We start from the raw sequence: 25,962 nt of genomic DNA on the forward strand, positions 1-25,962 counted from the left end.
TTTCCCTTCCCGGTGAGTCCAGCGGAGAGTTTTAGGAATAAAATTTTATAAACCCACGGTTCGATTATCTACGTTTGACAGAGCATAAGACAGCCCATTCCGTAGCTTTGCGCTAAAGTGACAACATAGCACAAAAATACGGATCATCCAACGGATTTCGTTCCTAATCTAAGGGTCACGGGTTCGAATCCCCGTCGTACCAAACATGCTCGCCCTTTCAGCCGTGGGAGCATTATAATGTGACGGTCAATCCCACTATTCGTTAGAAAAAGAGAAGCCCAAGAGTTGGCGGTGGGTGGTGATGACTAGCTGCCTTTCCTCTAGTCTTACACTGCTAAATTAGGGACGGCTAGCGCAGATAGCCCTCGAGTAGCTTTGCGCGAAATTCAAAAACAAACAAACCAACGAATTTGGTATTACATTATTTGTGTTACAAAAAGGTATCAATATTCACCTGCTAAACAAATAGGTACTCCAGTAAACACAATTAATACGTGACGTCACAACACATGGTCAGTTGTATTTCATCTTGAAGGAAATAAGTTCTCAGTATAATTACATTATTGAGAATTGTTATTAATATGATTTTATTAAATTTTAATACTAAATTAATGGCATTTTCTTAAAAATATAATAAGTACGTTCAAAATAATAATTAAATTTTATGAGCACGAAAGCATTTTTGTTTATGGTAAAAACTGTGTTTATTCCTTCCATAACGTTCATGGTAAAGTTACCCATCAGGCAATTCATGGGGCTTTTGCAAACAACACTTTGGTATATGCAGACAACAGCCGTTTTTTTTTTTTAAACTTATAGTGATTGTGATTACTAAGAAAGTCCGTCCGAGAGGCTAATAAAACATACGTAATGCTATCTACCTATACTCACGTTAATACTTCTTAACTTTTACATATCTCAATTAGCAAATCAAAATTTTTCCCAGCTTCAGTTGTACCCTCGCTGACTTGGAGCTAAGTTTGTTTGTTCTGAATTTCACGCAAAGCTACAAGATGGCTAGTGTCTGTACAAAAAGCAGTGAAAAACTCTTGGGCTAATGTTTCTTATCAACGAATAGTGGAATTGACCATAACATTATAACGCCCCCATGGCTGATAGGGCGAGCGTGTTTGGTACGACGGGGATTCAAACCCGTAACTCTCGAGTTGCGAGTGGATCGCCATAACAACTTAACCATGCCTCAGAACTTATCACTCTTAAATTCAGGTTTCAATATCCACAGGTAATGGAATCTTTTAAAATTTTGTAAAAGAAATATAGAAGAACACTCATATTTTTAGAAGAAAAAATTATACTTATTCATCAGCTTTTACAAATTATTTTGACGCTAAATAAAAGGAGTATTCGGATAGACAAATTCGGTGTTGATGAAACGACGGTTAAATGACAATTTGAGTTTGTTGGAGAGACGTTAAGCACAAGAACGTTTCATATAAAGGCTAGTAAGGTTTACGAATAACTTTAGTACTTTTCATACGTTCATAAAAATAAAAGATAATCGTTAAGCAGTGCAGTTATTACATAATCTATTAAGTACAGTGATTTTGTTATTTTTTATAGCTAATTTTGTATCAACTATTACGGTTAAGGTTTGGTAGAGGGAAATCAGGTAATATTTATAAAAGTACAAACAAATCTCTTGTCGGGAAATAAATATTTCTTTAATTTAAGCAATGAAGACATAATTTAAATGACGAATGAGCTACGCAAGATAATTACAAAAAAATATCTTACACTTACACATGTTACAGTGATACTGCGTGCATATTAGTTTATCATAAAGTCCTATCATATAAATTAGATGTAGTTCTTCAGGGTTCCAGAAAGTGGTTTGTTTCAAGAGTAAATAACATAAAAATTAAAAGTTACAAATAATTTTATTTCACTTTTGTAGTTCATATGTCATGCTGTGTTATAGCTTACAGAGTGCATAATTCTTCTCGTGATTCATTGCATGCGCGTCTTTTATCGATGTCAGGACAATAGAAACTGAAATGTTAAGCATCCTTTATATGACGTCATTTTGTCTACTGACTGACTGACAAGATACTACTATGTAGTAGTGCGAATGATTGAAACAGTTTTACCTTCCAGGCGGTATTCGGCCTCCTTTCGGAGAAATAACCTCGTGTTGATGATAGAGCTTTGAGTCACATACAAAATATCACACGAAACTACCAATAAAACTGTTCATTAAATAGTTTATCAAAAAAAGTTTCGGTGGGTTTTGATTGTTGTGTGTATTACAAACAGAACCAGTTCTTCGTAAAGTTGTCAAAAATTCGTTTGACCGAAACGTAAAAAGCCTAACATGAATAGTCGTAAGTAGAATGTCTAACTGTATCGGGAAACGAAATAACCTGTAATTTTGAGGTTAAGAAATGATGTTTGATTGCTTTCTTCCTGTTCACATGTGAAGTTCATGTTGGGATGTATAGAGTCAAAATTACAAGAACCGATACACAATTTAAAACAGAAATCCACCGAAAAATCACCCATACTGGACGAAACATTCCTTGGGACTCAGCACATGAAACAAAACCAAAACTCAACATACTAAGAAACCAAATAAAGACAGCCATAGAACCATGCTCACCAGATAAAATTAACAACGATTTAGACAAAATAAAAATACTTCATCAGCATCAACAAGTTTCGTCCACAAACCGTAAAAAACATGAAACGCACACATCTAGTTGGTTGGTTGGGTGATTTAGTGTTTTATGGCACAAAGCAACTAGGCTATCTGCGCCAAACATCCGGTATAAAGTTAAAATTAAAGTAAATTTAGTAAAATTTATAAAATGAAATTAAGATAAAACAAAACAAAGTTTAAAAAACATAAATAGCATAAAACCAATGTTTACATGTAGTCTACAACGTCAAGAGAAAAACTACAGTAATTCAAGTTGAGCACTTTCTGTAGTGTGACTGTAATAATCATAACTCGCCAGGAAGACTAACAGGTAAGTACAAAAACCATCGTCAATCACCTGAAGTTGACCTTTCCAATCCTGGTTCCGAGTTATTTGACGTTATGACCATTTTCAAAAAGGAAAGTAATAAAAAAGGTTTTAAGAGACGTGTAGCAAAATTATAATAATAACTCGCCAGGAGACAGAGATCTGTAGAACTCAACGTCTTCATTAAGACGGAAGTATGTGTCATGAGTCCCATATCAACGTACTGAATGCTCTGAAACTCATGTGCTGTATTGCCGCTCCCTGTGTAGTTCCATTCTATCTTGAGCTTTGACGAAGATTAGACAACCACGTTGATTTCAAGTTACAACAAATCATCAGGGATTTTACTTGATAAACCAAAGGTTTCACAGGTATTTACCCATTAATATCATTTATTTTTTATTGAAAAGTAAAACATAGCGTGCGTGTATTGTGTATACGTCAAAACTATGAAGCATTTGGCCGGTGTTGTGTCCTCTGTGAAATCATTTTGCATTGAGTATCAACCATCCAAAATTGTACTGATGATCGTGGCATACATTTAAAATTGTGACTTACAATCCAATTAATGTTATACTCATGATTAGATAATAACCTTACATGTTAACTGACCAAATAATATTTCTAAACAATTCTAGAATGAATTTTGAAATTGTCATTGAGCTATTTAGAAGTGCCTAATTTAATTTACTGTTGTAGTTACATTATTGTAATAGGTGCTTGTCACACTTATAATAATAAGAACAATATCACAATCACAGTTTGCCCTGTATGAACAATGTGAACTTATGAAGAAACCAGCCTTTCTGTGAAGGTCAACTGCAATTTAGACATTTTGTTTTGGTGCTACTATGACCATTCAATATCCAGGCCGCGGGTTGATATCGGGCTGAGCCGATCGAGATCCAGATGCGAGCCGCACACCGCCACCCCCCCGCTCACTCCCATTAGCTGCCCACAGTTTTACAACATACCTATCAAAGCTGTGTTTGTGTTCCCTAATTAGCCCTGTAATTTTAGATTATCACAATGTAAAATTGTGATTAATTAATTAATCTAATTAAGTACTTGTGCTATATGGTTAAAGATAAACACTTTCTCTTACAGTATTTCAAGGATATGTTCTGGATTTTCATGTTATTAATATAATTTGGTGATTTCAATGCCGCAGAGCAGTTTGTAATGTTGAACTATGTTTAGTTGTTATTTGTTTCTTATTCATGAAATGACCCAATAGTATTATGTTATATCTTTTTCCTTAGATTTCGATGTTTAAAATAAATATCATTTGTAAGCCCTAATACTAATATAAGGAGAGAAATTCCCATTCGTTTCATATAAACTAACACAACTTGGAAGTACGAAATTGTACTAGCAGTCAGCTGTAAAATAGGGAGTTATGTTTGTTTATGCAACACTACCTGCTATCCAAGAAGAGGCAGCGAGTAGATAGTCCTACAAACACATGAGATGCGAGTAAGGAGGACAGTGGTGATCGTGATGGTGTAAATGCGGACACGACTAGTGCGGGACCCCAGCCGCAAGAGGGCACCACTCACACCCAGGTTGAAAAACTACCACCAGGACCCAACGACCTGAGCCAGCTTCCAGATAGTGGTCCTACCTGTCCAGAATTGAAGAGAACTCGGCCACAGAATACAGCAGCCAGTCAAGGTCATTCAACAAGAATTGGCGTGATCAACACTCGTGGTTGGAGCAGTCTGTGACTCAAGATGCTGCATTCTACTTCGCATGTCGTCTTTTCAGTCACACACACTTCAATAAAACTAAGAAGTCCTTTGCCCATGAAGGCTTCCAGAACTGGAAGAAGGCGACCACATCAGTGAAATTCCATGATAATTCTGCAGGACACAAGTTTGCCATGCAAGCTTGGGCAGAGTTTAAATTGCAGAAAACAAAGGGTGCAAGGATCCAACATGCTCTCAATGCAAGCCATGCTAAAACTGTGGAGGAAAACCGACATTACATGAGAGCTGTAATAGATGCACTGCTCTACACAGCCTGCCAAAATGAAGCCCAGAGAGGTTACAGGGAAGGTAGTCAGTCAGATAACAGGGGCAATTTCCTGGAACTTCTTGACATGATTTACAGGTATGATGAAATCGTGAAGAAGAAGCTGAGTGGTCCTGGCAATGCCAAGTACAAGCACCCTGATATCCAAAAACTAACTGCTTGACATCATAGCTGGAATGATCAGTAAGGATATCAGTAAAGAGGTCATGGAAGCTGAGCATTTTTCTCTAATGGTGGATGAAATAAAGGATGTGAGCAAACAAGAACAGCTGTCCATTGTGGTAAGGTACCTCCATAAACAGAGCCTTCACGAGGAGTTCCTGGACTTCACAGCTGCTGAGGGTCTGGATGCAGATTCATTGCTCAAAAAATCATAAAGACTGGCTAAATGTGGTATTGACCATAATGCCTGCATTGGCCAGTGCTATGACGGAACTGCAGTCATGTCGTACAGGAGAGAGGTGTCTCAGGCTGTGTATGTCCACTGCTATGCACACAGGCTCAACCTTGTGCTAGTTGATTGCGTGCACAACGTCCAGGCTGCAGCACAGTTCTTTGTGACAATTCAGAAGCTGTACAAGTTCTTCTCTACATCGGTTGTGCATGAATAATTTCTGAAGGTACAGAAGATGCTTAAACCTGTGAACCAGCGCATAGAGTTGAAGCGACTGTCAGACAAAAGAAGGGCCTACCAACATGCTGCTTGTCTGGCTGTGAAAAGAACCCTCCCTACCATTGTGACAACCCTAAAGCGTCTTGTGGAGTGGACAATGTCCATAGAGCCACTGAATCAAAGGGCCTGTGCATTCTCCTAGATCAACAGTTCGTAACCAGTCTAATGGCCATAGAAAAACTACTGCTGATGACAAAACAGCTATCAGACCACCTCTAGTCACCTAACTTGCAGCTGGCCTCTGCAGAGGACCTAGTACAATCTGTCATCTCTGGTCTCTCAGGAATGAAAACTGAAGCAGCATGGAAAGACTTGGAAGAGTCTGCTGAGGATATATATAAGAAAGTGGGAATATGCACTGAGACAGTGCATCAAGGTGGACAGCGATCTGCTCCCAGACACCTGGACGAATTCATAATCACATCTAGTACTGGCTAAAGAGATGAACCAACACCAGATGCCAGAAGACACACCTTTTATGCCATCATAGACAGAATGCTCAACGAGCTGAGTAGAAGATTTCCCTCTGATGCCTGCAGTGTTCTGATGGGTGCAACTGCAATGAACCCCAAACACTCCACATTTCTGGACAAGCAAGCACTCTTAGGAGTGATAGTAAACTATGGTGTGGCAGAGGACGACCTCGCAGTGGATGTCCACTAGTTGAACCGGCTAATTGCCAGGAAGAAAAACAAGGGACAGGAAGTATCCACACCATTGGAGCATGCAACCATGCTGGAGCCATTCAAGGATGCCTTCATGGATCTCCACAAAATTGTATGCATCGCTGTGACCCTGCTTGTCACTTCAGCTGCCTGTGAGAGAAGTTTCTCATGTCTGAAGCTTCTCAAGACATACTTGCACAACAGCAGTGGTAACAACCGCACCAGCAACCTTGCTGTCATATCAGTAAACTCCAAGAGGACAAAATAACTCGATATTGATACTGTTATAGACACATTTGCTGCCAATCACCAGAACAGGCGCATTGTTTTGAAGTAATATTGATTATAAACACAACATGAAAGATAGCTAGCCTGATAGTGACCTTACTTTTCCTCAGAGTGTATTAACTTCACATTGGATAATTCGTTTCTGCTATGTAAACTATGTCTTTATGTTATATTTCTTTTGATTTGTAGCTTTACTCTTAATGGTATATTAAATGTTCAATCTAAGCTGATCTTGATTTTCTTTATTATTATGTATTACCTTGGGTGGAATTTAGGTAAGCTTCCTCTTTTACATATATGCATATTTTCATAAACAGATTATTTCTAATTTGTAATAATGAATTATTAATCAGAGTATGAGTTTCCAATGAAAACTGCATTGAAAACGCAGTTCAAAATAGCACACCTTTCTGAAATGTACCTTGGTATTTACATTATTATAATTTACCATCTATACTTCATATTGATGGCATTTTGGGAAGCCCCTCCACAGTTTATCTCAGCCCCCTTCCCTCAGCTCCCCAACGAAAATATCCTGGCGTCGCCACTGCTAATTTCAAATCGAACTAGATGAACTGTGATTTTTAAAAGGGAGCCACATTAAAAAGGTGTAAAGTATAAATTAAAAAAAAACCTAAATGGCATTAAAAAGATTAACGGCCTTTAAAAAATATTACCAAGGTGGACAGTGTCACCATCACCAATAACTGTTTTGGAATTTCGCACAAAGCTACTCGAGGGCTATCTGTGCTAGCCGTCCCTAATTTAGCAGTGTAAGACTAGAGGGAAAGCAGCTAGTCATCACCACCCACCGCCAACTCTTGGGCTACTCTTTTACCAACGAATAGTGGGATTGACTGTCACATTATACACCCCACGGCTGGGAGGGCGAGCATGTTTAACGCGACGCGGGCGCGAACCCGCGACTCTCGGATTACGAGTCGCACGCCTTACGCGCTTGGCCATGCCAGGCCTATCACCAATAACACTATCTAACGTTATAAACAAACCTTGGGACAGAACATGTTTAAAATGGTGCCGTCGTTGAAGTCGTAACGACGACAAGAAAGTAAAATATGGCTTATTGTGATCTGAGTGTTACACAAACTACACACTGGTGCATCAGTTCCAGATAAATGAAAGCGGTGAATTGAAAAAACTGTGATCAATGTGTAGTCTAGTTAGAACAACTTCCTCTTTCCGATCCTTACGGTTACAAGACGGCCAAAGTCCAATAAAGGGTTTTATTTGGAAAAGCTTTTTTTCGCGTTGCTCACTCCAAGTCGACTACCAGCTGGCACGGAGCCGAGCCCTGAATACAGGACCATAGTCCATGTATGGGACAGGCACAGTGGTGATAGTACCATAGCAGATAGACTTAGCTGCGGTGTGGGCGAGCTCGTTCCCGCGAATACCAACGTGGCCCGGTACGCACACACCTTGACAAAAAGCAAAATCAACTAACAAAAGTAAATATACATCACGATTTAAAACAATCACGAAATCATATACGGCTGCATACGATATATTCCCGACATCAGCAGAAAAATAACCAATATTTGGCAAAAACTAGTAACAAAATATGACATTCCAGTTAATACCAAATTTATTCAAAAACCAGGCACAAAACTAAGGTCTATACTATGTAAAAACTACACTGACAAACACCACACCAACATTATTTACAAAATACAATGTGATAATTGTCATGACTTCTATATTGAAGAAACAAGTAGGAATATGGAAACCAAATTCAAAGAATACAAAAAGTCACCTTCACACGTTTTCGAACACTGCAAATCAAATAAACACAACATAATCATAGAAAACACCCACATACCAAATAAAGAAACAAACATATACAAACGCAAAATTTAAGAAGCCTTACTTATACAACTCTCTCTATATCTGCAGGTGTTTAGGTTTAAAATTAATATTTCCTAAGAAACATTAATCCCCTGGGGTGCTCGAAGACTAACTAGTCCTCCTTCAACCCCGCACCAGGTAGGAATTTGTAAAAAATAGCGTTAGTGGATAACACTGATAGACGGATTAATGGATTGCTTTAACGCATGCAAATGCTTGTCTGGTAAGCGTGGCAGGCAACAAGGCAAAGGCAAAGCAAACCCCCCAAGAAGAGAGACGGGGAAATACGACGAGAAGCAGGTCGGATAAATACAAACTTATACAACTCAAGCCCAATAATAAATATATCCGACATCTAAGCACGCCCTCTACATTCCGACACTCAAATGCACAATCGCCTTCAAACATGTGGTCAGCTACCGGTCAGTAACCCTTTCTTTGTGAACCTGACGATGACTGGAAGATTGAAACGTTGTTCGCTCCTCTACATAGTGCCTTCTCTATCCATACCAGCCGTTTTTTAAATACATAATTTTCTCTACAAGTGGATTTTCTCGTCATCACGGATTAAGACTTCTGGTGATTTCACTCCTAACATAGCCTGATAGTGACGTAGGTTATTCACTCATATACGTACAGGTCAATGCTCCTAGCCCTACATTGCTAGAACGAAAAACATTAGAACACACTACACAGTAATCCATGAGTGTAAAATAACAGTGTACACTTCCCAAACCAGTTTACCCATCTAATGATATTGTTTCGTGCTCGTGAGAAAAAAAAATTTGCTAAGTTTAGCATACTTCCCGAAGGAAATATGAAGAAATAAACCTACATATGAAAAAAACAGACTGACGAAATGTATAAAAACTACTTTTTTTAAGTACGCTATTGATCATTTGGCTTATATTCATGAAGAAAATGGTCAAACAAGAAACGAATTTTTCGCATCATCTGAATACACTCGCTGGTTGGACAATTTTTATCATTAGGTCTTGACTTTGCAGAAACTCTAAAAATCTGAGTTTAAACAGCTCACATATCAAAACAAGGGTCGGACCAGAACGAATAGGTTTAGCGGAATATGTTCACCGAGCTTGTCGACTACACTGTAAAGTGTAGAAATGTGTTCTACATTAAAAATTACAGTAAAGTAACATTTAAGTACACTGTACGGATGAAAATCTGAATGTTTCTGTAAAACGTAAATATGAACTACGTTTTAACATATGCCAATTTTATCTTTACTTTGTCGAAGCCGAAAATTTCTTACTGATATCATGATCAGAGTTGAACTTCGAATACCTGGTCAGTACGTTGCAGAAAATGAATGCAAGGGTAAACCCAATTCCAAAACTACATAAATAAACTTCCGACATGTAATATATTATATTAAAATTAACTTTTGTCGATTTCAATGATTGTTTTAATGAGTAATTTGAGAGGGTATTCTTCTACAGTTGGTTCAGCTTAATTTATTAGATTAATTCTGAAAATTGAGAACTTAAAATTTACTGGCCCTAACATACACAGAACTGGTAAGGATATTTTTCAAGCACAATTGTCGTATGTCTATACACACACACATACATTCTCTTTGTATATTTGTATTTTCTAATAGGATTTATATTCCTTTAATATACTTGAATTGTATTGCGCTATGTTACGCATTTTTATTGGTGTAGTTTGGTGGTACTTCATAGTTTAATGTTCTTAACAAGTATTATCCATAAGTTAATATACAGAATGATCAAAGCACGGGTCAGACAGGAATAGATAAAGGTCACAAATACAACGTTCATGCCTATTACAAAACTATTAAGTCTGTGATAAGATTTAAACATTATTGATATATTTTAAATTACAAGACCTACCGTGATGATGTAGGTAACCTACTGCAATATTCCGAGAGTAATTTTTATAGAATTTTATATAAACACAACAGAAGCAACGAGGTTATTAATATGCAGAAATACGAAACCACCAGGGTGTTAAAAATTTTCGGTGCTCAGTAAATCACCTTTTCCTCTAATATGTACTCGAAGTGCAACATAAGAACTAGATCTGCGAAATAGACATGGATTTTACCCACATAGTATCTCATGTCGTAAGTAGTTTCGTATAAGTTGTATTTTCATACATTTTTTGAGCATGTTTTGGTTCAAATTATGAGTTTAAGCATTTCGCTAATAAAGAAACTGTATAATGTAGAGTCAATACATTTTATTTTATCGTATTTCATAAGGTTTGTTGTATTATCTCGGTGTTTTACCATATATTTCGTTTTCCATTCATTTAATGTCTTTTCTGTTTCTTGCATATTCGCCATTACTCATGTAGTTACGCTTGGTTACGAACGCTGTGCTCTGTATGTGAAGAGACCGTACACTTTGAAAATTAGGTAACTAAACCAAAGTTCATTACCTTCAGTTATTTTAAGCAACATTATAGCTTAATGTTATATTTATCAAGTCAGTCTTACGTGATCTTGCAGTCAGAAAATGAAAAACAAAACAAACAACAGCGTTGTTCAACAAACTCAAAGAGATGGCAAACTAAAACTGATAAAGTAAGCGCACGAACGCCATGTGTGGCTGCTCCTGCTATACAGAGTGGAAACTTAGATCCTGTATGCTTAAACAAAACAATTTGAAATATTCTGAACACAGTGTTGTGAATGAACGAAGAAGACAAGTATATTGGAATGAAACGTAATGAAGAAATGCTGGAATGAGAAAGGCAGCTACTGGCCCTGTGGCGGACACACGAGGTGCAATCCAACACACACCATAAAAAATTGGATCTGTTTTTAATAAACACAAATCAAACGACTAACTTAATACATACAAATAAAATGTTTTCTTTTATCATGAACTATATAACATACTATATATATTAAACCAACCCTGGTTCCCTAATATTATTTCTCTAATGTCGAAACCGTTGGACTTTAGCGCCCTCGTTTACTTGCATCCACTATATCAAATGTTTCTGTCACTTGGTTATTAAAAGTGTTGCGATATGCACCCATATTGAAAACAAAATTGGTAGTCTAAATATTGGCAAATATAAATAATTATAATAATTCATTCTACTGCAAAACACACTATCCACACGTCTTTAGTTTCGCACGAAAATATGTTCAACTTCAGTGTTTCCGCACTATTGTGTTTCACGTCAGGTATTCCGTAGCCCTTACTATCGGAAACATCGACCTTTATCTAAATATGTTAAATACCGCTATGATGAACATATGTATGAAACTAAAGATGTCTATTTTGGGTATAATATTGATGATTAGCTCTGAGGGAAGGTGGACAGAGATCTTGATGGGTATAATCGAAAGACAGCGAGAAGAGACTCGATGATATTAGAAATGAACTGAGAACGAGAAACTTGAATAACTTTGTACAGAGACGGAGAAATAAGGAACTACAGTAATAATCAACTGAACTGATGGAGGAATAAGGAACTAGTGATACTCAACTGAACTGACGGAGGAATAAGGAACTACAGTGATACTCATTGAACTGTGGAGGAATAAGGAACTACAGTGATACTCATTAAACTGTGGAGGAATAAGGAACTACAGTGATACTCAACTGAACCGTGGATTTAGTGGAGAAGACTCCATAATTGACAAAGTACTAGCTTAACGATAATGGTACTTTTACTACGTCTTTCTATTATTATTACCATTTCTGATTTCATTTGCAAAACATTTTGCCCATTTTTAGCAAAGACAGTTATAGTTAAATATTAAACAAAGCTCTTAAATCAAATGATATAAAGCTTCGTATAAGTACGTTTTCCTGTTGCTCGATTATTTACAACAAAACTATTTAAATCTCTTGCCGACATCTTTGAACGCTGAACAATGAGACATATATCATGTAAATTTAAGTGTAAGGTCTTCTGGTGGTTGGCTATACATTAACAGTAGAAACATCAAACACTGCGACTACTGTATGGTCTAGTGCCCCTGCCATTCTCTCCAAGGTTAATTTTTACATTAAAAAAAATGATCAAAAAGTTTCGCTTATTTTGAATCTATGAATTTGCATAATAACTAGTTTAGAAACCAGTGCCTTCTTTCTAGCTACCTTTGTTTGTTTGCTATTCTCTAGCGATAATACCTGCTCCAACACTACACAATTTACGAGAATATAGACGACAGTACGATTTTTCCCTGGTAGAACAGATGATATCTAGATTCTAGAGGTTATGTCTCCCCTACGTTACATTCGCTACAGGTAAAGTCGAAATTTCATGTCAAGTATGAAACTATTATTTAAATATACGAACCCAAGTGAACTGATTGATGGAAAGAAAAGATAATTCAGAAGTCCTGTAGAATGTAATCGTTCATTGTTAAAAAGTAAGTACGCATGCTCTCTTTGCGCCTTTGTTTTTTGTTTTTTTAATTTCGCGCAAAGCTACACGAGGGCTATCTGCGCTAACCGTCCCCAGTTTAGTAGTGCAAGACTAGAGGGAAGGCAGCTAGTCATTACCACCCACCGCCGATTCTTGGGCTACTCTTTTTACCAACGAATAGTGGGATTGACCGTAACATTATAATGCCCCCACGGCTGAAAGAGCGAGTATGTTTGATGTGATGGGAATTCGAACCCGCGACCCTCAGATTACGAGTCGACTGCCTTAACCAGTTGGCCATACTGGGCCTTGCGACTTTGAATAAACAAATTATTTTGCATTTCACAAGAGCAGAGTTTGTTTAACTCAATTCATTTGAATTAAGAATTATTTCGTAAGTAACCCTGCCATCTTCCATTACAAACTGGGACTATTTGAAAACAGCAGATGACCCTGATGATAAAACAATAGGAATTTAATCAAGACATTATTCATATATATTAACAACTGGAAATAAAAAAATATTTCTGACACGTCATCCCGGTTTATGTACTTTGTGAGTTCCACAGAGCAGCCTGGATGTATGGTTTCCACATTATCATTAATTAACGAGTCACTACCATACATTTCTACTGTTTAAACAAATACAGGGTGTTCGGAAAGTCACTGTACAGTTTTGTAATCATATGTCTATTCAGTCTATTTCAAGCCAGCAACTGATAGCGGCGTTTAGAAACAAAATAAGAAGGATCCAGACCTGTATTGATGCCAACGGGGGTTACTTTCAACATTGTTTATCATTGTCATTCATATTTACCTCATGTATTCTATATTGAAACGTGACTGTTATTAAATATATAAGTACACAGTGACTTTCTGAACACCCAGTACTTGTGAAGATTTAATTTTCTTTGTAGCAGTTGGATATTCCTGTACCAGTACGTATAACATAAACAACAGTGTCGTCCTTGTCCGCTCTAGCGACAATTATACTGAGTTTTGTTGCTATTGCTTAAGAAATGTTTCATCAGCTCTCCGAAGATTGGAGTGTGTTTGTGTGTTTTTCTTTTAGCAAAGCCACAAAGGCTATCTGCTCAGCCCACCGAGGGGAATCGAACCCCTGATTTTAGCGTTGTAAATCCGGAGACATACCGCTGTACTAGCGGGGGGCACCGAAGATTGGAAAACAGTGCTGTTTTATCATTCTAGTCATATGTTGTTATCAATAGAACTTCTGAAATTTGCGTTGAAACTTGTTCAGAATCTTTTTTTTTAATGTATATCAACAAACTGATAAGAGTTTTAAACAATTTTTCAAAGCCTTAATGGGAACGCTCTTTGGCATATTAAAGAATGATTTTTAGGTTATGTTACCTTGGTAACTATGCTAAATAATGACGATTCACACACTTTCCTGCTGTTTTTATTGTTCAGGAAATTTTGTTCTTCATAACACGTTGACCTTGTAAAGCAATGTTCCAAAATTATCATCACTACTTTTCACGTCAGCCTCTCCACAAAGGCAGTCGTTGAGGCCTCGTTTCACCCCTACGTATATGTAAGAAGAGTCCAAAGACAAATGAAACAGTATTATACGATAATTATATGTTTGTGAGGAAACTACAATTAGAAGCGTAAAATTATGCGCGAAAACTACAATAGTTTACATCTGATGTAGATTTAATATTTTATGGATTACATAAAAGTCAAACAAGGATTACAGTTAAAACATTTCCTCAGTATGGCATACTTATAATCACAGGTTAATTACATTACTTTTTTAGAATTGTTTGTTTACATTTTGAACTTCGCGCAAAGCTACACGAGGACTATCTGCTCTAGCCGTCCCTAAGTTAGCAGTGTAATAAGACTAGAGGGAAGGCAGCTAGTCACCACCAACTGCTCTTTTACCAACGAATAGTGGGATTGGCCGTCACATTAGAACGCTCCCACGGCTGAAAGGGCGAGTATGTTTGGTGCGACGGGGATTCGAACTCGCGACCCTCAGATTACGAGTCGAACGCCTTAACCCTCCTGGCCATGCCGGACCTTTTTTTTTTTAGAATTTCTTGTTTCGGATAATATATACATCTTACCAAAAGTAACAGGTAAACAACATACCAGTTATTTTATATTTTTTATAAGTTACGTATCGTAGCTTTTGACCCGAGTCTACAGGGTGGCCCTAAGTCCCTACCCATCAATATGTTATTATGTTACATTCAATTACGCATGTATTATAAATTTATTTTTTCAGAGAAATATGGCCCTTGTGAGCCCATTTACACTTCAAGAGCGTATTGTGACAAGTACGTGGGAACATGAGCGCAAAAATACTGGTGACAGCACACAGATATACTGGATACATAAGATGTATGGATGGGTAGGGACTTACGGGACACCCTGTATAATGCCACGCATGACAAATTGAAGGCAAACTATGGGTATAACGTAGCTTAATATAACAAAATAATTCCCCTCCTTTTGTCATTGTAATTAATTTACATAATTTTAAATCAAATGTTAGGTGCTGTAGTTTACTTTAAAGTTATTTGCAATGTATTGCTATTTTAGGAATGTGTATCGAAGTATATGTTTTACGTACTTCTATCTCATAAAATTGTGACGCTCTTTGTGAAAACCATAAAATTTCTTTCATGCGCTTATCAGAGAGGTGAAAGCTTGTATAATAAAGATAACGTGGCTAGGTTTTATAAATAAAACATTTTTAACACTAACAATATTATAATTTATTTTAGCGCAAGAACTTCTTTCTCTCTCTCTCTCTCTCTCTCTCTCTGTGTGTGTGTGTGTGTGTGTGTGTGTGTGTTTTGTTCAATGAATAAACCATTGGATGAAAACGCCTTTCGGGTCGTAAAAGGAAATTAGTCCACAAAATAAAGGGAATTTACCATTTCTCTTGACGAAACAGTATTATTTCGCACTAGTGGGTTCACGGCCTATTTAAAAAGGTTTACTTGGTTGTAGTTAAGCACAAAGCTATCTGTGCTCTTCTCACCTTGGGTATTGAAATCCTGTTTCTAGCGTCATAAGTCCGAGACATACTTAAAAAACACAAATAATGTTATCATGACACTGTGTTATTAACGAGTGATAGTTTGGATTACCATAGTTCGAGCTACGGAAAGTGCTAAACTATCATATATTTTCAGTGGATATACTCTATTGGACCCTTAACCTGATATGCTAAATTTCAAGATAATCAATTATAAAATACATATCACATAAAATTTCTAATTTTAATTGAATTTCTTCCTTTTTTTATTCGTACCGAAAATACGAAAACTTTTATTTAATAGGATTTTTCGTTTCTTTTTTTCAAATTTGGTATACTGATAGATCTCTATAACCTAGAATTATGTGTCAAACGTGGTTAATGTATAAACTACATGTGAAAAGTTATGCTACAAAAATCGCTAAAGTTTGCAAAAATTTAATTTTTACTATAGCTTCAGCTACGATTAAAGGTGAACTATTTTTAGTTTTTTGTCACTTGTATTAAAGATGGCTGATTAAGAGTGGTGAAAGCACGTGCAGATACATAAGTATCGGTTAGGTCGCACATATAGTATTAGCCATTTCTAGCTCAAGTTTACAAAACAGTCATACAGGTGGATGGTTATTATTGATTATTTATTGCCAACTTTCCAGCAAAAATTTACTAAGTTTTATACAAAGTTTTCCTAAACAAAGAACATTTAGTATTAAGTAATCAGCGTAAATAATGCTCGTTAATACTGCTGTACTGAGTACATATGGGTGATGACAAGAAAATGTTAATATAGTTTGCATGATATTACTTGCTCTTTCAGCAGTGGGGGCGTTATAACGTAACGGTCAATCCCATTATCCGTTGGTAAAAGAGTAGCCCAAGAGTTGGTGGTGGATGGTAATAACAAGTTGCCTACCATCTAGTCTTACGTTGCTAAATTAGGAACGGCTAGCGCAGATAGCCCTCGTGCGGCTTTGCGCGAAATTCGAAAACAAACAAACAAAACTTTTAAACTGAACACCAAACTGATCTGCCAATAAAGTACTGCCTGTAGTAAGACTAGACTTGCATCGAACAATACTATTACTATACCGTAATACAATCCCTGAACGCTACACATGTATACAGAAACTACTGATATGTACTGGCATTAATACTCGTAGTTTGTATCAACTTAGACAGATGTAAAACTAGCCTTACTTTAGTTATTGTAAACTTCTTTTAAGTTATCATTGTAATGTTCTGTGGATTTTCCCAATTTTTCCCAGGTAGCTAGGTCCTCCATATTTCCTAGACTCGATTGGACGTGTCTCTAAAGTTAGCTTTACGCCTATACGCGAGTAATCGAAAATAATTCGTGATGACCAGAAACCCACTTGAAGTAAAAATGTATCTCAGGATGGCTGGTATGGGTACTAACACTTTTACTAATAAGGAGAGAATAACGTTAACCTGAAGATGACCTAAGAAGATAGAAACGTTGTTCTCTGCTTTATCAATAAAAGTGTTAGTACCCATACCAGCCGTCCCGAGATACATTAGTAATCAAAAGGGTGAATCAGTGTTTCAACTTTGACAATTAATGATGAAAATTCTGGGCTTGATATTGTAAATTTGATCGTTTTAGTTCCTACTAAAGGTTTATCGATAACACCCTGAGACGGTCATGTCAATTTTATTGTCGTATATTACGTGCGTGGTGTGGGAATAGATAAGTTTACAATAGACTGTTTTTACGTTTGGTCTGTTCCAAGGCGCCAGTCATCCGTCGAACAAATGTGGATTTAAGATGGCTGTCCGAAGAAGTTTTTAGTCGTCTCAGACAACCGTTAAAATTGAACTTTTATTTTACAGCCCTGCTGCAAAACGTTTGTTACAGCGCAGTACAGATAGGTGAAAAAGACATTTCGATGAGAATGAACTTTAGTGTTCTCTGTAAAAGCGCTAAAAGTCGCACAACAGAACGTATCAGCAATGCACTGTTAAATCATAACCCAAGCCAATTATTAAATTTCTGACTCGAAGAGTCTAAGCAAAGACTAAGATAATACTGCAAAATGTTGATCTTTCTGGCTTGTACAGGTTTTACTATATTTAACCACTGGGACAAGCCTGGGTTCACGATGTGTGTGGTGTGCGACTGACACCTCCGCCTGTCACAAAAGCTTATTACAATGGAAATTGATGAGTGAAGGAATAACGATCCATATAATAAGCATGGTTGTCGTGTAACGGGTTTACTGTTAAGTTTATTTTAATATCTATATTTGTTTCAGTTTACTGTATATTTAAAAATGTATTACTCTTGCACTGTTAAATGTAAATTGTGAATGTCCCGTCTGTTCTCTAAATTTGTCGAAAATTCTGAGCATAATAATCAACAATGTACTTGTGTATGCAAAACACCAGTATTGTTGTCTTGCCTGAAATTTCTAACAAATTTAAAATCTGTTGGATGGATATTATGGTAAGTGAATACCCTATTTCCACTTCTAATAAAAGAAACAAAAACAAATGTCCAAGTTTCTTACCAGTGAAACAAATCAATTTTATATTGATATAGCAGCTCACACAGCTTCAAACAGACAAACTTAGCTTTGCAGCTATTGCTTTTGTTATAATCTGTATGCTGTACAAAGGCTTTTCACTCACTCACTCACACACACACACACACGACACACACACACACACACACACACATATATATATATATAAAATACATAAGTAAATATCTATTTTCTCTTTTAGGTTATTGAAACTTTTAATTTTCTCACCATAGTAAGCCTGAACTTTAAAGTTACAGACATAATCTCACTGGTTTTTAATATATTAATAAAAATATTAAAACTAATGTTTATTTATAGTTCCAAAATTCACTACAAAAAAGAAGAAAAAAAGAGCAGTAAATAAGAACTGCCATTTTATTACAAGTGAGTGTTCTACAACATTTTGCAAAAATGTGTTAAGTCTCAAAACATTTTCATATATATCAAACCAGATCCATCTAATCACTTTGAAAGATTACTGAGGAAAATAATAAAGAATCTAAAATGTCTATATGAAATGTTTTTGTACAAATTTCATACACAACTGGCTACAATGAAAAATTAAAATTCATTAATTAAAGTTCAACTATGATATCTGGACCAGCACATTTAGAATTCAAAGCTATATTTACTCAATTTAGTCAATACCTCTCAAAGTGTGTCCAACTATTTATTTGTAAAAATTAAAAATAAAATACAAACATTACCAGACAGTTATTCTTACAAACATTACCAGACAGTTATTCTTACAAACATTACCAGACAGTTATTCTTACAAACATTACCAGACAGTTATTCTTACAATCAAGTTCATTTTACCAGCACATTCAATATTAAGGTCATACCACAGTTGAAACAGACTGCTTTGCACCAACATACTTCAAATAGTTACATTACAGCATGAACTGCAAGTTTCCTTAATCTTAGTTAATTGAATTATGTCAAGAAAATAAGCAGTAAGATGATTTGGCAAATAATAATCAGCTATGAATCTACAATGTGATAAAAATATTTTGTCTGCCTACCACACAAAAATCAAAAACTAATTTTAATTATAAATGATGAAACTTGAGTCTTTCAGCCAATTAAGAATAGTCTGACTTTCAATTTTCCTTAACAAACAGAAATCATTAGATCCAGACTTGATCCCCTAAATACCTGTCACCCTTTTCTCACAATTGTGTAAAGTTACAGTCTATACTGAGTTATATGACCTTTTGTTCCACAGATTTACACTGTTGGGAAAATACAACTGCCTCAACTAAAGATGTACCTGACTTTTCAAAATGTCTAACTTATTACCACTTATCCTGCTGTCTTTAGAATGTAACATGAAAAATTGTGTGAATCTTGTCAATTCCTTTAATAGGTTTAAATAAAAAAATATCACTGTTAATCATTCTCAACTGATCCTCATATGAAAAAAACATTTTTTCCTAGAATCATTTTAGTAGCCTTCTTCCACACACTCAATATTTTAATGAAAATTTTCAAATGTACTTAAACAAAGTGATCAGGAAAACTATTCCACAAATTTACAGTTGTTATAAAAGAAAAGAAAAAGGTAATTATGGTTTATTATACTCAAGAATAAATCTTAGATTGCCAAAGCTTATAGTCTGGTTTCATATTTTATACCTGGAAAAATAACTTTGTACAATTTGATGCAAAGATACTTGTGTGCCATTTGTACTAGGTGTCCTAAGTTTTAAAGTGACAGACTAGATGGAAGGCAGCTAGTCAACACCATTCAATAGCAACATTTGTGCTTCTCTTGTTAGACCAAATGGTGCAATTTGAAAATCACTTTTATAAAGCACCCTCAGTTCCAAAGTGCAATGCAGTTTGTGGTGTTAATGTGGCACAAACCTAGAAAACTTCAGTCTGACATGCAAACCACTGGGCTGTGCTCAACTCAATTGGAAAAAAACAACAACAAAAAACCTGCTCTTGGGAAAAAAAGGTTTCTAAATCATCTTCGAGTATATTATGGTATTCTGTGGTTTTAATGCGTATTGGACCTGATGATTCTCTAAGTTCTGTATATCAAGCACAATTGTGTGTTTTGGGCCCAATGCCAAAAACTGACAAAAGAAAACAAAAACAAGATGACCACCAAATATAACACAAATCACTATTACTCCTTGTAAAACAGACAATTTAAGACTATTTTGTATTTCACAGATCCAGGAATTCATTGAGAACAAAATGAAAACTGTAAGACTTAGGGATGCAAAACATTGTGACAGATAAATGTGAATTTCCCCAAAAAGGCTGCCAAAGAATTGAAGATATTAATTATACACTGTGTGTGTGTGTGTGTGTGTGTGTGTGTGTGTGTGTGTGTGTGTGTGTGTGTGTGTATATGTGTATAAACCTCTACTCTATTAAGAAAGAATTACAAGGCAAAGCACCAGTCAGATGTTGTATGCATCCAAAAATCTATCAAATCAAAATAAGAAAACACAGAATTAAGAATTTAGGGTTACCTTCAATATATATGCATACATTTTTTTAATTTGTAATTTTATGTTATTTACAATATGCATTAGTAAAGTAGTGCAGTATTTGACCTCAAACCTGTGAAAAATAGTAGAGTAGTTGACTCCACAAATGTATGACCAGGATCAATCAAGAATCTCTTACTAATGAAACAATAAAAACCACTGTGGCCTACAGGTGTAAAACTTATAATGTTCCAGGTCAGGCCAAGAAAAGCCATATGTTCAAGAGAGAACCATGCCCTGAACTTCTTCTCTCAATAGGTGATGCTCTACAATAGCATCTCAACAGAGTTGCACTATCGAACCTTTGGTTAGAAGCTACGACCTGTTAGGATTACCAGATTTTCAGAATAATTTTTCTTTCATATATGTAGAGACATTGTCAACAGTTCTGAAAAAAGGTTAAATAACACATTTTTAATAATATACCTTGAAGTTACAGATTTTGTGTATAATTTGACTATTTTATGAAGAACAAACTTGACTTTTTAAAAATGACCTTCAACAACCCAACATGTGTTGAATATTGAGTTCTATGAACTACCCAATGCCTAAAATCAGTTTTAGATCATCATACTATCTTGACTGAAGTGATACTGTATAGATGTTTTGTATCTAGCAGCCACTTCAGTAAATTGAACATATCCTTCAACAAATAACCTTGCATGCTCAGCCCTACAATTTTCATTTTGCTTCCTTTGAATTCCTTGATGACCAAATTGTCAGAATTAGTCTTATATTGTAGTTTTTGTCTTGAGTAGATAGAAAGTATATTGAGTTATGCTCAGTATCATCTTGCTGTTTGTAACATTTTCAGGAAAAATGTGAAACCAAGTTTATCATACAGCATTTCATATACAACTGTATTCCGTACTCTACTCAAAAATGCCTTTTCAAATGGATTTTTTAAAAACAGAACAAGGATACTTTTCTAAATTGCTTTACCACCAGTAATGAAGCAGATGTCTGTATCTAAGCTTACCACTACACCACTCAAACAAGACTTCTTTCATGCATCAGCTGAAATTCATTTTTCATCCAATAAAACTTCCATATCTATTCATCACAAGGAGGGAATTTTTCTTAAATATTGCACAAGTATTTATGGAAGTGTAAATAAGGAAGTTTTTTTTTCATTCTTTTATGGTCAAAAGAAAAGATGGAAAGTCTTTAATTTTCTGTTTTAGATAAAATTATAGTAGTCTCTCTTTTCAAAGATTTTAAGCATGCAAAAATCCTCCCTGTAATAAGGAGGCCAAAAACACAAAAAAGACTCAAAATGAGGTCTTACCAAAGTGCTACACAAGATTACAATAACCTCTGATGCATTCAGGTAATAATTTACATCCACATCATTTTTTGCAATGCATCTCAACACTGATCATTACCATCTTACCAAAAGCAAGCTTATTTCAAATTAACCAGAATACATCATTTGTTCATTACTTGAAATAACTTTCCATGTTATTAACAACTTACTAAGCTTATCTGTATGTATCAAAGACACATTCTTCAGAGTATTTGTCTTCTCCATTTGTTTATTTAGTTTCATTTTGATGGTAGCTGAAGAATAACCTTGATGGACCATATGCTTATCCTTACTTAGTTCTTTTTTATGTTTTTAGATGTGCAAATATTCATGGTGGCTATCATATCTTTCAAAAACATAATTAATAAAATTTGAAAACTAAATCCCCAAAGCAACACAGTATTAATTTTAATTAATAAAAAAAATCATTTATCATTAACATTTATGTTCAGTCACAGTCATTGATGCTCACATTCCAATATTTTTGAAACTATATTAAAATCTGCATTTACTATTTCTCTTTTTACAGGTAATTTTAGCATTATTCCAGGTGTCTGTGGGTTAAAATAAGGAAATGTCTCTTGCTAGACATTATAAATGAAAGTTGAGAACAAATTAGTAAGATGTAGTTTCCACTTGATATATGTATACTGCTTTTATATTATTCACAAGAGAGTGGGTTGGCCATAACTTTAGTTTTCATACACGTGTACACCTAACTATTCTAATTTACACAAGCATCACTCATAAAACATTTAATAACTTTTTTGCTAAAATATTTCATAGAATAATACTATAGATGTTGAAAATCTGCAAAAAGACCAATTTAACATAGTATTTACATATATATAGCAATGAAAATAAAAATTACAATTCATGGGGCATTTCAAACCACATTTCATAAATCAATTTCACTGACAAAATTAAATACTTCTTGGAATTCTGTAAAACACATGTAACATATTTTATGTTAGGTGAACACCACATTGTAAGATAGGGTGCAGAAGAGTGCTACTAAGACGATTCTGGGATTGGATAGATTGTCAGATTATGGTAGACAAAGTTCTTAAAATGGTGTAACTGAAGTATACAAAATTATCATGAAAACTGATTAGGTTAGTATATCAGATTTTTCTCATTTTGACTTCTGAAGGCAGCAGAACAACTGATCATGAATATAAAAATTGGGGAGGTTAGAGAGACAACACACAGTGAATAATGTACCATTTGACCCTTCAGGGCCATCTTTGCACAAACACCTCCTTGAGTAGGAGAAAAGTAAAAATAATTGTAAATCCTCTTTTACTTTTAACACAACATACAACAGGTAATTTTTACTTCTCCAGAAGTTTAGTAAATCTGTAGAATAAATTGCTACCTAAAGTGGTAGAAATCACACAAGAAAAGGCTGATAAATATTTTTGAGATTAGAAATAGACTTAGTAACGGATTTTATATCGTATGACAATACAATGTGGGCAAACACTATTTATCAATGAAAAGAGCTGTAGTAATTGACAATAAAACTGAACTACTTTCACGAAGTTCGTTATTCTAGATCGTAAACTATGGAAAATATATTGCACAATTATTTTGAATAAAGAAGTCTTGAGGTTGACAAACGTCTCATGCTAAAATAACCAACAAGACTTTCGTGCTTCACAACACATCTAAATTAAACATGAAATACTGAGTTGTATATTAGTTATTTGATACTTAATATTTTGATAGACAAAAATATAAACATTGGGAACAAACACCTTTCTAAACAGTTAAAAGATTTAGTTTAGAAAATGAAAATTAGTTGAGAATTAAGCATGAAACTTACCTCAAATCTCTGCTTAAAGTATTAAAAACCATTCTGAAAAAACTAATAATGACTGTACAACATGCACAGAAGAAACACGTTTCTTCTTCGTTGTCATTATTACTCGATGGCATTTTAATTTTCAGTGTGGCCACAAAACTATTTGTTTATATGTCTCACAGTTTCTAGAATACGACTACCACTTAAATTTTTCACTACAATTATAAAACGTTTTATAAGGATGTGATTAGTAGTTATAAAAATTCGAAGGTTATTAAAGAAACAACAGCGCACTAAATTTTAAGTAGTTATTTATACCGAGTTCTTTGTGTATATGTAAACAGAAAAAAACAACTGATAGCCAAATAACAGACACCAAAGCAGAAGTCTTACACAGTTACAAAACCACTCTCTTCGCAAGACAAGATACAAATAACCTGTTACTATTAGAACCGTGGCTTTATAACACTTACCGTGAACACGGTCAGGTAGGCATACATATTGCAAAGCTTACCGCCATCTTTACTTCACAAATCAAACTAATTGGTATTTTTAAATTATACGAATTAAAGTAATCGCGTAGATTTACGTCACCACAAAAGGAAAACGTAAGAATGAAAAAAAAAGTTATGATTTGCGAAATGTTTTTAAAACACGACTGTTTAATATTAATAAACACATGCACATATATATTATGCATAGTGACTCACTACGCATCAAGGAAACAAAACTGTGTGACATATGTGTAAAAACTGCTCGTTTGGGTTAAGAAAATTTTTTACGTGGAGGAGCGAACAACGTTTCGACTTTCTTTGGTCATCGTCAGGTTCACAAATTTTCTCAACCCAAACGAGCTGTTTTTACATATATATTTTTCTCTACAAGTGGGTTTTCTCGACATTACTAAAAACTGTGTAACACGTTAATTCTCTCTTACGTTTTCAAATAATCCCCTTCGCGTATCTGCTCACGTGACTAATTGTACATTATTTACTACAGCAACATCAATGACTCACGGTGATCATGTCGATTTTGTGGAACTGTGACATCTTTACATCTCAGAATGGCTGGTATGGGTATTAATACTTTTATTACAAAGGAGAGAACGTTTCAACCTTCCTAAGTCATCTTAAGGTTAAGAAGGTCTTCTTTTTTCTTATTCGTATAGTCAAGTATTTCAAGATACCGAATAAAAGATCACATTTTACGTGATAGCTGCAATATGCAGCGGCCCGGCATGCCCAGGTGGGTTTAGGCGTTCGACTCGTAAGAAGTCGCACGCCTTAAGAATCCCGGTCGCACCAAACATGCTCGCCCTTTCAGCCGTGGGGACGTTATACGTTACGATCAATCCCACTGTTCGTTGGTAAAACAGTAGCCCAAGAGTTGACGGTGGGTGGTGATGACTAGCTGCCTTCTCTCTAGTCTTTCACTAACGCAGATAGGTCTCGAGTTGATTTGCACGAAATTCAAAAACAAACAAACTTATAGTTCCAAAACAATAACGGAGTTATATAATGGCATCGACTGTTTGATAGCGCTAGAAACTGGAGTTGACGAGTGCAACCTTAAGCTGCGACTTCGTTTTCAGCGTGGTAAATCAGCCCTGTGAGATGTTACGGTTATGTTCACCAATTATCAAATAATGGCTGTTATCCGTACTTCCTTACAGTGTAAATATATACTGTGTTGGGCTTAGGATTCTTTATACAGATGTTTGACTTGGCGATAAATTCAACAATGAATGAACAGTACGAACTTCACATTTTTACAAAATGTTATTTATATATTTGGAAGAAGTTAAACATCTGTAAATTATTTACACTATAGAGATCATAGGGATATTATAAATACTATATGGTTCGCTTGTCAAAAGTTCACTTTGGTCTATTCAATTAG

At 35.4% G+C, this 25,962-nt stretch overlaps 1 protein-coding gene across 1 annotated transcript in view; it reads right to left on the bottom strand.

The window, feature by feature from the left end:
• LOC143226242 (long-chain fatty acid transport protein 4-like) overlaps positions 1-24,501 on the bottom strand; it is a 71,270-nt gene extending 46,769 nt beyond the window's left edge. The window contains exon 1 of the mRNA XM_076457008.1: positions 24,085-24,501. Coding sequence (XP_076313123.1) covers positions 24,085-24,197 — 113 coding nt within the window. The 5' untranslated portion in view covers positions 24,198-24,501. The remainder of the gene's footprint in view (positions 1-24,084) is intronic.
• Between the last annotated feature and the right edge of the window lie 1,461 nt (positions 24,502-25,962).

Source organism: Tachypleus tridentatus, chromosome 1 (assembly GCF_004210375.1).
Source record: "Tachypleus tridentatus isolate NWPU-2018 chromosome 1, ASM421037v1, whole genome shotgun sequence".
Taxonomy (NCBI): Eukaryota; Metazoa; Arthropoda; class Merostomata; order Xiphosura; family Limulidae; genus Tachypleus; species Tachypleus tridentatus.